General features: G+C 38.8%; 1 protein-coding gene across 1 annotated transcript in view; it reads right to left on the bottom strand.

Moving 5' to 3' along the window:
* CDK13 (cyclin dependent kinase 13) overlaps positions 1 to 16612 on the bottom strand; it is a 142781-nt gene extending 126169 nt beyond the window's left edge. The window contains 7 exon segments of the mRNA XM_036010810.1: positions 15247 to 15323; positions 15325 to 15717; positions 15720 to 16100; positions 16102 to 16212; positions 16214 to 16309; positions 16311 to 16433; positions 16435 to 16612. Of these exon segments, the coding sequence (XP_035866703.1) occupies positions 15247 to 15323; positions 15325 to 15717; positions 15720 to 16100; positions 16102 to 16212; positions 16214 to 16309; positions 16311 to 16433; positions 16435 to 16470 (1217 nt within the window). The 5' untranslated portion in view covers positions 16471 to 16612.
* Positions 16613 to 16871: the final 259 nt, after the last annotated feature.

Here is a 16871-nt window from a genome sequence, read left to right as displayed (position 1 = left end):
AGGTGACTGTCCCCTTATCTCTTGCTGCTTCTAGGATTCTCTCCTTCGTTTTTACCTTGGCTAAAGTAATTATGGTGTGCCTTGATGTGTTTCTTTTTGGGTCCAACTTCTTTGGGGCTCTCTGCGCCCCTTGGATTTCTTGGAAGACTGTTCCCTTTGCCAGTTTGGGGATGTTCTCCTTTATTATTTGTTCAAATAACTTTTCCACTTGTTGGTCCTCCCCTTCTGGTACCCCTATAATTCGGATGTTGGAACGTTTAAAGGTGTCCTCGATGGTCTTAAGCTTTTCTTCGATTTTTTGAATTCTTATTTCATCATGCTTTCCTGCTTGGTTGATTCTATCTTCCTTCTGGTCCACTGTGTTGTTTTGAGACTCAGATTCCTTCCTTTCACTATTGGCTCTCCTCCGTGTATCTTCCTGCATCCTTTTTATGGTAATCTGCATTTTTTCATGTAATTTGCATCCAAAATCAACCAGTTCCGTGAGCTTCCTGATCACCAGTGTTTTGAACTGTGCATCTGATAGATTGGCTATTTCTTGGTCACTCAAAAGGATGAGTCCTGGGGAACTGATCTGTTCTGCTGGAAACATGTCTTACGTCTTTCCCTGTCTCTCCTATTATTTTATTTATTTATTTTTTCTCCGGTCTGGTCACTCTTGTTATGGTAGGGGGCGGAGCCTTAGATGTTCACCGGGGCTGGGCGCCCCAGTCGCTAGATTGTGATGTTATATGTGGGGACATGGGCGGGAGCGGGGACAGGAGGGATCAATGGCGACCATTCCGTACTCCTGGAGCCAGACATTTCCCTGGGCTTCTGGGCCGTGAGCTCTGCCCTGGTCCACAACCGCTGCCCCACTGATTCCCCCAGCCGCTGCTTGCGTACTCAGGGATCACCGCTGCACCGCTGCGCTCCTGCGCCCCGGATTGCTGTTGCGCCGATTTTGCACCAAATTTCCCCCAACCTACGCACGCCTGTGACCCCCGCCAGCCCCACGCCCGCTCGGCTTGTCGTCCCTTACCAATCTGGATGTACGGGTCTACTTCAACTTCTTGGCTGTCCCACTTCCATTTAGATAAATCCTCTGACAGTTCTGATATTATGACTGCAAATCATTGTTGTAAATTATTGTGGTTCTGTTCTTGGTTGTGCGAGGAGGTATGGTGCATCCACCTATTCCTCCATCTTGCCGGAAGTCAACAATAAAAAAATTTTTTAAGGGAAAAAAAAAAAAAAAAAAAACCCAGACCAGGAAAAAAAACAAGCAAATGATAACTTGATACTGTATTTTCACCTTCCAATTACAACCAAATTACAGCTCATATTGTCACTGAAATTACTGAGGTGACTAATGACCTATCTACCTTTCCTTTTTTAGAGGTGGATGAAGAAAGAAAAATATTGGTATCTGTGATAACAATGTTGACCACACCTTTAAAAACACATCCTTACCACTTCCACTAACTTTTTTCCTGATTATTTTCTTCTATGGCTGTTTCTCATTGCTCTTTAACGACCTTAATTTAACTTATGTTTATGTATGGCTTAAATTATTACCTAAACATTGATTACCCCAAGTCATCCTTCCCCCTCCCAACTATCCTACATACACCCTCAACACAATACAGTTACAAAACAATTAAATTTCCTCTCCAAACCCTCCCCTTTCTCCTTAAATATACCCTATTCTCAGGCAATGGCATCCACTGAAATAGAAATCCCTTAGTCATTCTATATTCTTCATGTATCTTTTCTCCCTTCTTCCATATCAATTAATATCCAAGTCCTGCCAATTCTACATTTAAGCATCTTTCTAGTTTTCCAGGCTCTTTATCCCCATAGCTACTATTTCATATTGTGTCTTACATCATCTCTCGCTTGGCCCAATCAGTATAAAACAATCATTTCCAAAATATCCTTTTGCCAGGTTCCCCACTTCTCAGACAAGTGCCACCTCAATCTTTCACTTATTCCTCCACCAAATTCTTCACAGCCTTTAACAGCACACAAACTTGTCCAGCCATCCCAAAACACATGAAGTGCCTAGCCTAGAATGTTTCTCTCACATTTCCCTCTTCATTTATCAAAGCATAAGGTCTACCACACCTCTAAAGTGTTCCTTTACTTAAGCCAGGCAGCTGGAGATATTCCTTGTCTTTTGATCCTACCACCTTTTGATGATATCTCACTAGAGTAATAATTAGATAATTTGTCTTCCTCAACTAAACTGAGATCACTGTATCTTCTTCATAGCCCTGCCTAGCACAAACATGGCAATAGTAGATGCTCAATAAATATTTGCAGCATTAAGTATACTGCTGATAGTATTCCTACTGAATTAATTCACCCTACTTATCCTGGTATTAACATGTTACATGATCTGTTTGGCCCTACCCTACCTTTCCTTATCAAGTTCTGAATCTGGCTATTGCTTCTTTCCATGGCTTTACTCCCACAGATTCACTTCCTGAGGAATTCTCTTCCTTCCGTCTCCTATTAAAGACCTAGCCATCATTAAAGGCATAGTTCAAGAGTCCTTCCTAGTACAGAAGGCCTTACCACCAACTCCAAGAAAGAAGTAAGCTCTTTCTTTGAATCCCATAGCACTTTACATGATCTTTACACTCAACTTTGTATTTACCACATTATTTACTAGACTACATCCTCTTGGAGGGAGAGAAACAAAGTCTATTTTTTAATCATTCCATAGCCCTCAGCATAATAGCCTTTTACTAAATAAATAAACATACTATGCTGAATTTAACAGTTTACAAAACACTTTTCTAGGCATTTTTCATTTGACTTGCTCTTCATAGCAACCAAGGTAGAGAGAAAGCAGATGAGGGAACTAAAATAAAGAGGGTTAAGGAGTTTATTTAGAGACCAGGAGCTATAAAGAGGGAGAGCCAAACTCAAGACCAAGTCTTCAGTTAAAAGCCAGGCACTATTTATTGCTACCATATCATCCTTACCCTCCATTTATTCTTTTCTATCTTCATGGATCAAACTAAAGTACCATCCATCTCCTCTATAACCTCCCCATTTGCTGATATAACACTTGTTACATATTCTTTGTATTTTATGTCTTTATCTTTTAAAAACATAAGTTGGATTATGTCATGCCTTTGCCTAAAACTCTAATAGCTTCTCACTGCATTTAGAACAAAAGTAAAAATCTTTGTGATCCACGACCCAAATTGCTTCTCATCTTTATTACACCCTTCTACATTCACTAGGCTCCAGTCATACGAGACTTACTAGACTCTTTCTGATTCTTCAAAAGATCCCACTTTCTTCCTGAATTGGTATCTTAACACATACTGTTTTCTCTTAGGGTACTTAGATCATTATATAGCTGGCTCTTTCTCAGCATTCAGGTCTCCACTTATCAACTCCACAGTAAGACTCTGCCTTACCAGAAAGATAAAAGAGTACTTCTATACTCATTTCCTCCCCAGTTTTGTATCATGATATCACCAGTGTTTAAAACTGTTTCTGGCATGCAGTAAGGGTCAAACGATTCTACTGAATTGATAAATAAAAAAGAGTACATAGGTTATCTTCTATTCTAAATGCCTGCAAATACTAGCAAAACGTTTTATATAACTGATTATTTTTATTAACCAAACACTTTACATCCATTATCCAACAAGGATTAAATGAGCAAAACTACTTTTCCCTAACATAAAACATTCCTTATTTAATAACTAGTGGGTCTTTGTGATTAGAAAGATAATACAGTCACAGAAGAAATATAAATCACTAGTAAAAAAATTAAAATAGTCTGTTCTCTATGGTAACCAGAAATAGGAAAATAAAATAATGGTAATAAATTCCCATCCATCAAAAGGGTTGTTTGTAATATAGGAAAAAAATATAGCTTAGTACCTAACAATAGACGGTTAAATAAAATTTGATAAATTTCTTTATAAAATTTTATATAGTCTTTTGGAAAGACCTTCAAAAATCATACTGCTTTAAAAAAGCATGTGAGTAACAACATTTATGGCAGGGGTATTAAACTCATTTTCACTGGGGGCCACATTGGCCTCATGGTTGCCTTCAAAGGGCGAAATGTAATTTCAACTCCTTAGCAGTTAAGGAGTATATTTATACAGTCCTAAAATCATTTTGGCCCTTTGAAGGCAACAATGAGGCTGATGTGGCCTCCAGTGAAAATAAGTTTGACACCCCTTGGTTTACAGTATAACATTTCTAACGTGTATATGTACTTATGTTTTTATGTAAGTACATACACAGAAAAAGGATGTACATCAATCTATGGGGTTGGCCAAAAGGTTCGTTTCTTTTTTCCATAAAATAAAAGACACATTTTTCATTTTCACCAATAACTTGACTGATTAGGATACTCTGAGTATGTCCATTACCTCTCACTATATTGGCTTCTAGTGAGTAAAGGCCGGGGTGCTGCTAAACATTTCCCAATGCATAAGACAGTCCCCCACAGCAAAGAATTATTTGGCCGAAACACCAACATTACCGAGAAACTTCAAGAACCACTTCTGAAACTTCACAAACCACTTTTGAGACGTTAGATCAGTAACAGCACCTCCTCCATACACCGCACAAATCCTTTTTGCATTTCTACCTTTTTTATATATATATTTTTTAGATTTTATTTGTTTAATTTTTAGAGAGAGAAAGAGAGGGAGAAAAACATTAATGTGTGGCTGTCTCTCGTGCGCCCCCCTACTGGGGACCTGGCTCACAACCCTTGCATGTGTCCTAGACTGGAAATGGAACTGGTGACTCTGGTTCACAGGCTGGCACTGGGTCCACTGAGCCACACCAGTCAGAGCCATTTTTACCTGTCTTGAAATAATAAAGCATAGTATGTCAAAAATATTGCATATCTTTTTCCATCTTCAATATTAAAATGGTTGCACAAAAATCCACTAATTGTGGTAAGTTTTTTTTTTAATGCACGGTGATATGATAGCTGTCATAATACAATCCAACAAAACTGTTTTGAATTAAGTTAAAGACAAATAAGCACTACTAGAGCCATCATATAGAAAAAACTAAACTTTTTGGCTAACCCATGGAAATGGTTACGTATGTATTGGTTACATGGTTACATGGTTATGTATTTGGATGGAAATGGGAATGAAAAAGGCGTAAAAGGTTTCTTTTACTTCCTATCCTGTATGCTTCTGTACTGTTTACAAGCATTTTAAATGTGTTTTAAACATAAAGAAAGGGCAGATTAAAGGAAGTAAAATTATTATAGAAAACTGAAAGTAACAGAAAAGTTTAAACACCACTAGAAATTACTACAAACCAAAATGCACAGTATGAATAAATATAAAAAGGTTGTGCAGATTTATTTGTAATCTACAACTGCTTAACTTCAAAGAATTAAATCTACAAAATCGTAAGTGCTTTTAGTAACGCTAATTAAAAAATACTACCAATATTAATATATATATTTTTCATAACAAATAGGAAATTTCTTCTTTTTCTAGTCTCTAGGACAGTAATAAATAATTACACAGGCTCATGTTTAAGGGTCAACCAAAGTACTTAGAATTTTTTTTTAACACCAAAAATTAGACTGAGGGAAACAATTTTTACCAAAAAATAAAACTAGGCATTTCGAAAAAATTCACAGCTAACATTTTGTAAGGAAACACTGAATACTTTCCTTATATGATCAGGAACAAGACAAGAAAGTCAAACCTTGCCATTTTTTTTAAAGGAACAAGGAAGCTCCCAAATCAGTTTGTTTTTTTTTTTCTAAAGATTTACTTATTTTTAGAGAGGGAAGGGAGGGAGAAAGAGAGAGAGAGAAACGTCAATATGCAGTTGCTGGGGGCTGTGGCCTGCAACCCAGGCATGTGCCCTGACTGGGAATTGAACCTGTGATACTTAGGTTCGCAGCCCGCGCTCAATCCACTGAGCTATGCCAGCCAGGGCTAAATCTAGCCACTTATAATCAACTTCTGTACTTCAGATTCTAGCCATTTCAATTAGACAAGACAAAAATAAAAGAAATCCAGACCGGGGGGGGGGGGGGGGGGGAGGTAAAACTATCTCTGTTTAAACATGGCAAAATCTTGTATATAGAAAATTCCAAGGAATCCACTAAAAAACTATCAGTACTAAGAAACAAGTCAGCAAGACGTTAGGAAAAATGAATGATCAATACAGAAAAATCAATTGTAGTTCTATATACAATTAAAATGAAATTCCAAAAATACAATAACCCTACTTACAATAGCTTTAAAAAATAAGATAGGAATAAATTTAAAACAAGTACAAGGACTGTACCCTAAAATCTTCAAAACACCTTTGAAAATATTAAGGAATACCTATACAAATGGAAAGAAATTTCATGATCATATATTAGATGACTTAACATTATTAAAATGACAATACTCCCAAATTTATCTACAGATTCAATGTAATCCAAGTCCCAGCTACCTTTTTTTGGTACAATTAGCAAGCTGATCATAAAATTAAAATGGAAATGAAAGCCCCCCCCCCCCCCCAAAAAAACAAAGTCAAAGCAATCTAAAAGAACAAATTTGGAGGTCTCATACTTACTATTTCAAAAATCACTGCAAAGTTAGAATAATCAAGACTGCATAGTACTGGCATAGGATGGGCATATAAATCAATGTAACACAACACAGAGTATAGAGATAAACCCCCACATTGTGGTCAGTGAATTTTCAGAAGAATGCCAATGAAAAAAGAATTGTCTTTTTTAACAACTAGGACAGCTAGATATCCACATGCAAAAGAATGAAGCTGGACCTCTTTTTCTCACCATACCCCCCCCCCCCCCAAAAACAAACCTCTAAACAGATCAAAGACCAAAATATAAAAGCTTAAACTGTAAAACTCTTCAAGAAAATATAAAGATAAATCTTTGTGACCTTCACTTAAGCAAAGCCCTCTCAGATGACACCAAAGCACAAGCAACAAAAGGAAACACAAAGTGGACTTCAACAAAATGTCAAATTTTTGTGCTTTGATGGACATCAACAAAGGGATACAGAAAAAAGTTTTTGCAAGTCACATATCTGTACCACAACTTAACTGCTCCCTTATTCATAGTACTTCGGTTGTTTCAAGTGTTTGTTTTTGTTTTAATTCAACTGTACAATTGAAATTGGTGATTATAGTGTATTTAGATTATACCTCAATATAACCGATTTTTTAAATGAATTACTGAAACATGTCCAATATACCTAAGAAGTTGGGAGTGTGGGGAGGGGGGGACAATTCTAATATAATCTGAATGTAGTAAGCACTCATAAAAGTGATCTCAGTGCTAAAGGAATTAAGAGAAATAACTTCTGGATGAGATTAATAAAGGCTTCTTTCTTACATTAGATGACACCTGAACTATGGTTGGAAGAACTGGCAACAGAACTGGAGGAAAGGGCATACATTAAGGTATAGGGGGCTTACAATTCCACATTTTTTAAATAGTAATGAGTCTAGACCCATATATATAAAGGACAAGCTGATGGTTGTCAAAGGGGAGGATGTTGGGGGAGATGGGTAAAATTTTTTTTAAAGAAGAATTGGAGGTACAATTTATCTCATTCACAATTATGCTATTAAATTGCTCTACAGCTGCCATTGGCAGTTATTACAGACTTCTTGAGCAAAAGGGCTTTAGGTAGATTTCACTATTAAAATTTCCAGTTTTTATTATTAAAATAAACCTAATATAGAGCAGTAGGCCTCCACAGGGTAATGATTCTTGAATTAAGAAGGGCTGTCAGTCCCATCACCAATGAAAACCAGTAATTTGGAATTTATCAAAGAATAAAACCAACCAGCATTCTAAGAATGAAGAATAATCTCATTTTAAGTAACAAATGCATTGCTGTGCAACCCTTTAAAAATCTGCCTTTGTTCACTGAAGTATTGCTTGTAATAGCAAATACTAGAAACAACTCAAGTGTTCATTTGAAAGGAACTGGTTTGATAAACTAGGAGGCAGCCATCCACACAATGGAATATTATGCAGCTCCGATAAAAGAAATGAGGAAGCTAGCTCTTCTTGTACCAAAATGGAATGATCCCAGGACATTCTCTTAGAACAAAAAGCAAGTTACAGAACAGGTTATAATAACATGCTGCCTTCTGTATAAAAGCGTACAAAAGAAAATGAGAACATATATTCATACTTGCTTTTATTTACATAAAAAACACTAGACAGTATGACAACTGAATGACATATAATAAGGGGCAGGGAGGAAATTCTATTCACCCACATGGAGTGGAGGGAGGCAGGAAGGGAAGAAAAAAGGAAGGAAGAAGGGAAGAAAAGAGAAGGGGAGGGAAGACTAAGGAGGCCAGTTTGTATTATGATCAGCATATTTATAAAAAGGACAGTCTGGAGTGGTGAATCTTAAAAGTCCAGTTCAAGAATTTGATTCTGTAAATATGTTTTATAGGAAAATGACAGAACCAAAACGGCATTTTAAGATTAATTTGAATGCAGCAAACAGGAAGGGCTCAGAGAGTAATGACCCAAATCATGCAGATCCAACCCATACACCAAGGCATGTCAAAGTAATTGAGGACTAGAGACCACTGCAAAAGGATCAGCAGAACAAGCAATTAATTAGAAGTGGGGAGGGAGACAAGATAAGTATTACTTGTTTGGGCACTGGGTGCCTAGGAGAGCCTACTACCTCTTAAAAATGCATGCACAGATACGTAAATAAAAACTTCTTAAAACATGAACAAGGTTAAAAGACAAACCCATAAAATATCTGCTTATGCTACACACACACAGTTACTTTCTCTAATATAAAAAGGGCTCTTATAAATTAGTAAGAAAACAAACAAAAATTAATCAAGAAATTAGAACATCCAAAAAACAGATGAAAATAAATTCAGTCTTATAAGATGTTAAAGAAATGCAAAGGAAAACAATAATGGATAACTGACAACTCCAACTGATGGTGCAACTGAGAAAATGGGTACTCTCACAATGCTGAAGACACAAATTGATAAAAAGCCTTCTGAATATGCATCACCAAAACTACAAATGTGCACACATTTTTGGCCCAATAATTCTACCCCTGGGAAATCCAATCTAGAAGATATGGAACAAATACACACAAAATTTGCAACAAATACATACACATAGCAAAATGATGATGATGATGATAGCAAAACAGATTTGGCCCAAAAGTTATGGTATATCCATACAATGGAATACTAGGAGCCAATAAAAAGAATATACTATGGAGTACAGGGTACAAAACAGCATTGCAGTATGTCCCCATTTATGTAAAATCCTATGTTTCTATGTATATATACATAGAAACATGACTATTCATCAAAATGTCAAGAATGATCATCTCAAGTGGTTGGACTCAGGGGGACTTTAATCTCTTACAGTTTTCTATACGAACTGAAAATTTCTACCATAAGCCTCTATTATCTTTGTAAACAAGTGAAAAAAGACAAGGAATGTCTGAAAAAATGACTCCATGAGAGCAAAATAATTTATCGTTAGATAAATTAAGTTTGGAGTGTCAATAAAATATCTCAGTGAAAGTGCCCATTTGCAATTACAAACGAGAAACAGAAAAGTGGAGAGGCATGCAGCCCATTAACTATTTCCACTTTACCTTACTACCATTTTCTTTTCCATTTTCTAAACATTGCAGTTTTTTAACCTACATTTTACCCTCTAATCTACATTCATTTTATTTTCCAAATATATTAAGAATATCAGATTATCTCACAATTTAGATGTGCACAATTAGAAATTTAAGGAACAAAAATCACAGCAAATACTTCTGATTCTAGCTTGATATTTCTGCTTCTAACCTCTACTTTAAAGCTTACAAATATCTACATACAAAACAAAGCCAACCAAAAGGAAATAACAACAAAACTTAAGTGATAGTTACAGAAAAAGTATACAAGAGAAAATATTAAACGGTCTTAAACAGTGAATGTTAAGCAACATCTATTTTAAACTGGTTTTTGAGAAACAGCTACAATTTTTCAGATTTAAGAAATAAAAGCTTGAGCCCTGGCTAGCGTGGCTCAGGGGACTGAGAGTGTCCGCCTGCAAACCAAAGGTCGCTGGTTCAATTTCCAGTCAGAGCACATGCCTTGGTCATGGGCCAGGTCCCAGCAGGGGGCACACAAGTGCAACCACACACTGATGTTTCTCTCCCTCTCTCCCCCACCTTTGCTTGTCTAAAAATAAACAAATAAAATCTTGAAAAGAAAAGCCTGACATACAAACTGCTCACAAAGTTATCACCAAAAGAACCACGTTATTTATCATAGTCAGCACACAACATAAAATATAAACACTAGGTCTGAATTTATTCTATTCACGCTAAAAGTGACTCCTAGCATCCTCCACTCATTCCAGTAAAGAAAAAGCTAGAAGGTTCTTAAATTCTCTTCTTATAAATCAAAGGAATTATTTCCCTTGTCCTAGAGTGTGTGTGAACTAAAACTGCAAGTTCAGAAGCACAACCAGTATCTGTGCAAAGGTTGATTTGCATAAATCTGTGAAGAAAAATGCTACCAATATGTCAATTAATTCAACCACTAATACACTTTTGGAATTTGTCCTCTAGCAGCTTACAATCTAGCAAGAAAAATACAAACATAGTCAATCAAATAATCAGAACATAAAATAGGTTTTTTTAAAGCTCATAACAATGATAAAGCCAAGTGCTATGGAATATAAGAAAGGAATGAACTTTTTCTAGACAATGAAAAAAGGTCACAAAATGGTGAAATTTGAGCTGGGTTTTGAATGCAAACCTGGAGTCAGAAAAGAGGAAAAAAAAAGGCATTTAAAATAACAGCACAAATAAAAATGCACAGAAATAAAAGTGCCTCTAAAAATAGAATCTGACAGAATGGGATTAGATCATAGAAGATATTACCTAATAACACATTAAAAAGCTTGGACTTAATTCTATATACTGAAAGTGACACAATCTAACCAAGGTTTTAGGAAAACTCTATTAATAAAGAATGAATTAGGAAGAAAAGAATAGATGAATTGGGAAGAAAATAATACTAAGAGAAAGTATGATAAAAAATTAGGGCCTGAACTAAGGTGCTAGGAATGAATAAGTATTGGCACTAGAACAAAAATGTGGTAAGGACTGAGTAGATGTAAACACTGTAAGGTTTGGTCAGAGAAAACCCCAAGGTCTTCTTGAGAATGAAGAGTGATTAAAGGTTTGGAGACTTCAGAGAGTTCATTTCAATTTTCCTCCCTTCTGAGTGTTTCTGCATTTATTCTAGTATCCTATATTTTGGACACTTTTAAAAAGCATTTTAAGAATTTCTTTCATCAAAAGATACTTTGACATTTCTATTAAGTACACATTAAATCAGTAGCATTTTATGAGTGTTAGGAGCTTCTTTTTTAAAATTCTGGAATGTCTTCATTTTACATATTTTACAATACTAGTTTTTAGGACAAAACACTAAATAATCCATGACAGAGGTACCCCATATCATATGCAAGTGAATACTAATAAATTCACTTCTTTACATCTAGGGTCTACCCAGCGTTAGATTTTCGGGGTCTTGAAATTATTCTATAATTGAGTCTCTGCTACTTCTTGGTGGAATAGAACTTCCACAGGTTCAAAGAGAGAACCAATTTTGTATAACAATTTATTGTACTAATTGTGCCTGATCTGACTTGAGTGACTTCAGATCAAGAAATCTCACTGGAAAACAACCATCAATAACTAAGTGTAAGTAATGTCTTTAATGTCTAAATGTTTTTAGCCCTGTATTCATAAAAGCTACAAATTAGTAAAGACAAAATGACTGAAATAATTTTTAGAGGAATTGGTCTTTTTTTTAATCTTCAAAATGCTGCAATGATGTCCAGGAAAAGAGAAATTAATACATAAATATCAAAATAGAGGTTGAATTTTAGCAAAACAAATCATTATGTGAGGTAGTCCGCTCCTTGAATACCAGGTGAGGTTCTCAATAGCATAATATCAAGAGCACGTACTTTAGAATCAGACCAATCCAAGTTGACCTTGGAACAAATCTCTAACTTTTTAGAGTTTTCATTTCCCAAATTATCAATAGAAATGTTTCTAACTACCATATGGGTTTTGGAGGTAAATGTACATTAAGTATTTATTAATTAATACCTGGCACATAGTAAAACACAAGTGTTAGTACCACTCCCTCCCTAAACAGCCCCTCCTCTTTATATACACCCTCAAATTTATTATAGGGCCAATGAGCAAAATTATGTGGCTTCCTATACTCCAACAATAAAGTAGTAAAGAAAGTACGGTAAATTGGTTATATAAGGGAAAAAGTAAAGCTAAAGGACTGATTAAAAGAAAAGCTTGAGCAAAAAACTGAAGTGAAGACTCAGATGAAGGCAAAGAGGATTTATTCTAGAAACTAACACCAAGAAAAATATCAATATCATGGTTTCAATACTAGTATTTTGAATGTGTATGCATTTCCTTAAAAATATCTACATTGACAATTTAGTAATACGTAAGCTCCATGTGGGCTGGGAAAAAACCCAATGCTATTTCCTGCAGCATCACACATGACCCATAATATTTCATATGCTCAGTAAAGTCCATCTTCCCTTCATTTACCCATTCAACAAGTATTAAGAGTCTACTTGGGCCAGACACTATGCTGAACACTAGGATTTCAATGGTGGGCAAGAGGCTGATTGCCTTCATGGACCTCCCAATCCAACAGCCTATTCATTAAACAACACGGGCCACCTACCACATTTACTCAATTCTAAAAGTAAATAAAACTTTTTGTATTAAACTGGACAAGTGAGTTCAAGTAATTGTTCCTAAACAATAATTAATACATTTGCTATATTTAAAAATCTTAAAATTTTCAATCAACTGTTTTAGCTATAAATTCTGGGCCCCACATTTTATGCAGGACATTTGACAAACGACATATAATGTGGAAAATCTAAAAACCGTACCTTATGAAAAATTAGTTTTTTGACCAAGAGAAGACTCAGAAGACACAGCAACTGTCTTTACATTTTAAAGAGGTAGCATACATGTTTGCTCCCTATCATTCCAAATTGTTAAACTTGAAGCAATGAGAAGTGACAGAGGTGTACTTCTGTTTCAATATAAAGAATTCTAACAATTAAAGCTTTTAATAATAGCTCAATCACATCAGATTTCTGTAAGTCTGATTCTACACATCACAAAATGCAAATTTTCATTTAATTTTTGAAATTAAAACAAAAATGAAACCACAAGTATTTCCCTGCTATGATTTAGGGAAGTGAGTCTTCAGGGTCCTTCTAAGACCCTGGGCAAACCAAGACTAGAACTTGATTCCTAAATCTAATGAAACAGGCTGTCTTCAAAGCAATGTCTTCCCACCTCTAGATGTATTCTGGTACACACCAAATGGTCTGCTGTCAAGAACGTTCACTAAAATATTCTAAAGCTTATTCCAAAGACAATTCTGTAGAAATACTAGTGGTCAATATAAACACCATGAAAAGATTTCAGTAATGAACTGTCCTCTAGAGCACAAGCTTCATGAGGGCAAGGACCTTGTCTTTCTTCACTGCTATATCGAAGTCCCTAAGCAGTACCTAGCATGTAATATATGCTCAATAAATATTTGCTAAATATGAATAATCCTAATCACACATAACATAAAATACATAGCACTATTAGATAATAAAGGAACTGACTAAAGTATCCGGCAACTAAAAAGCCCAATAAACACAGAATCAATTCTCAAAATTGCATCATACACTTAAAATTCCTATCTAATGTCCTGAAATTTAACCTAATCAGTTTTCAAAAACAAATTCTACTAAAAAAAAAACCCAAAACAGCAAACCTTTTGGCAAACCTAAAATATCTTAATGAAAAATAAAATATAAGGTCTTACAAGATATAAAGGATAACTCTGGTGAAATAACTTTTCAATGTTGATAGTCTTTGCTTAAAGCATCAATCAACTAGCATTTTAAGTGTGCTTGAACATTTTGAGAATGAAGAGATTTATACAGCTGTTTTGGTTTAAAGACAAACACACCCTTTACCTCTATACACATCACATCTTTACAAACATTTATTAGGTTGACACTTGATAAGCATCTGCTAATCAGGTACATATTCTGTACTGAGAGGCAACATAACTCATACATTGAGGTACTCAGCATTCATTTGTCATTACTGAAAACTAAGATCAGTAAGAAAACAATCAATGCAAAGGTCATTTTGCAAAATTCTAAACTATAAGGCCTAGAGTTTCCAGATATCTTAAGGAATACGAGAACATGCAAAATACTAAAAAGTTATTTTTAATTTACTTTGCTTAACAGTAAGTATATAGCAACGTTCATACATCTTTTAGAGAATATTATATAACCAGCAGGGTCTAATAACTATATGACAGATTTACTCCAACTTCATTCACTAGGTTAAATTATACCTTTTAAAATTTTCTGAACAAAGACTCTGATATTTAAAGGTCCATTTTACTTGAAAGAAAGTGTAAATGAGTTTAGAATGTCCTAAACCCTTCACTTGATTACATACTGGACTACATCAACCAGATTACATTTATGTTATTAGCAACAGGATGTCATCACAAATCAACACAGAAACCACAATCTATTTTTTTCTGAAATTCTGACCTTGAAAGACTGCATAAGAAACTATTCCACACAAGAATATCACAAAGTGGATTATCTTCCTTATCTTCAGAATTTAAAACTATAAGCTTTATGCATATATTAAAAGAATGAACTTTACAGAAAGGCTGCTTTCCCATCGTTGACACATTTACAATCTGTATTTAATTCTGACATCAGCACGTGATTCAAATTATCCTTTATATTTAACCTCTAAACTCCAGTTCATTCCTAAATCTCCAACAATGAAACGTCTTCAGAGTCTCCAAAAGAATGACAAATTGCGCCGAAAAACCAAAAGCAGTCGAGAGAAACCTGTTCGTACGTTAAAGCAACAAGTTTAAACTTTGAACTCTTCCTTACATATCTTCCTTACCAGCGAGAAGAAAAGCTCTGTTGAACCTGTTGCTCTGTCCTTCCAACCCCCTAAAAGGTGTCAGGGGCGCCAAACGCCTATTAACACTTACTTGAAGCGTGTCCGAATTTGGTTTCTATTTCTAGTCTTGGGTAGTTTTAAAGAGCCCCTGCCCTCTGGGGATCCGGCCAGCCCAGCCAAAGACAAACGCAAGAGACAGCCGACTCACCTGATCACAGGGCTGTAAGGGCTCCGGGAGCGACGCCAGCTGCTGCTGCTGTAGGGGCTGGGAGACACGTCGCCGCCCCCGCTCGTAAGAGCTGTGGCGACTGTAGCTGGGGGAGCGCCGGCGGCTGTAAGGGCTTGGGGAGCGCGGCAGCCGCCGCGAGTAAGGGCTGCTGCCACCTCCTGCCGGGCTGGGGGACTTGCGGCACCTCAGGCTCTGCGAGGCCCTGTGGGAAACTGGGCTGTCGTCCCGGCCTCCCAGGGGGCTCAGGGACCGCTGCCGCCGCCTGTAGGCTTTGGGCTCGGTCTTTTCCTCCCGGTAGGCCTTGGGCGGCTCTTTGTAGGCCGAAGGCGGCTCCTTGGACGACTTAGTCCGGCTCCGGTGAGCCTTCAGGTCTCGGTCCTTGCGGCTGCTACTACTGCTAGACGTGGCCGAGGCACTTTTCCGGCGGCCACCGCTGCTGCTGCTACTGCCACCGCTCTTGGTTGCCTCGCCCGCTCCTCGCCGCTGTGGCTGTGGCGGCTGCGGGACTTCGAAGCCTCACTGCTGCCTCGCTGCCCGTCCCGCCGCCGTGCTCGCGGGTGGCGCTCCTTGCTGCGGCCACTGCTGCGGCGACGGTCCCGGCGGGGCCTGCGCCCGGACCCCTCCCCGCGCCTCTGGGTGCCGGAGGAGGAGGCCGGACTCCCGCCGCTGCCCCCCGTTCCCCCGGCAGCCGTCGCCGCCGCTGCCGCGCTGGCTCCCCCCAGCAGCAGCCCCTGCTCGGACTGAGAGCTCACATCCTCGTATTCCACCAGTGGGGTCACACCCCCACCGCTACTAGCACCGCCACCGCCGTCCTGCTGCGGCTGGGGCAGCGAGGAAGACCCGACGCTTCTCCGCCTCCTGCCCGGCGCGGGGCCCGCGGCGCCGCTTCTGCCGCCCTCCTGGGCGCCTCTTGCCTCTCGCCAGCCGCTTGACCTCCAGAGGGGGGGCCCGGGCTGAAGCAAGAGGAGGAGGCCGCGGCGGCGGCGGCTGCGGCGGCGGCGGCCGTGCCGGGAGCAGCCAGGAAGAGCAGAGGCGGCGGGGGGCGGCGGCGGTTGCAGGAGCTGCGGCTGCAGGAGCGGCAACAGCAGCGGCGGCTGCTGAGGGGACAGGAATCGCCTACGCTTGCGGCGTTCCTCCAACTTCTTCTCCGCCCAGCTCAGGCCCCCCGCCTCCCCCCAGCGCCGTGTCCGAGCTACTCGGCATTGCCTAGAGCTCGCCGCAGAGAGCGGCGCGGGTGCGGCCTCCTCCCGGATCAGATCCTGGCCATTTCTCCCGCCGGAAACAACAGAGGAGACGGCGGAGGGACACTGAGCACCAGGGCGGCCTGTGAGACACGCCACGATAATCCGGGTCAGGACTCGGGTCCCTGGGTTCCAGATCACACTGAGGTACGCAGCGGCCTCCAGGCCTGAAGGCAGCAGGAATCCGGGCGGCAGAAGTCCTGATCGTGCTTGTCGCCCTATCCTCAGCAGCAAAAACACCAGATGCACAGCGCTGACTTGCGAGGGATTCCGGAGTCCTCCAAGTGCCCCCGAGGGTTGGGGAACGGCCTTGGCCGCGCTCAGCTTTAGCAGCGCAACACGGAAGTACCACCTTCGCCTTCG

This window comes from Phyllostomus discolor, chromosome 10 (genome assembly GCF_004126475.2).
Source record: "Phyllostomus discolor isolate MPI-MPIP mPhyDis1 chromosome 10, mPhyDis1.pri.v3, whole genome shotgun sequence".
Taxonomy (NCBI): domain Eukaryota; kingdom Metazoa; phylum Chordata; class Mammalia; order Chiroptera; family Phyllostomidae; genus Phyllostomus; species Phyllostomus discolor.
Note: the sequence above shows the minus strand (reverse complement) of the source record. Positions and strands in the feature narration are given on the sequence as shown.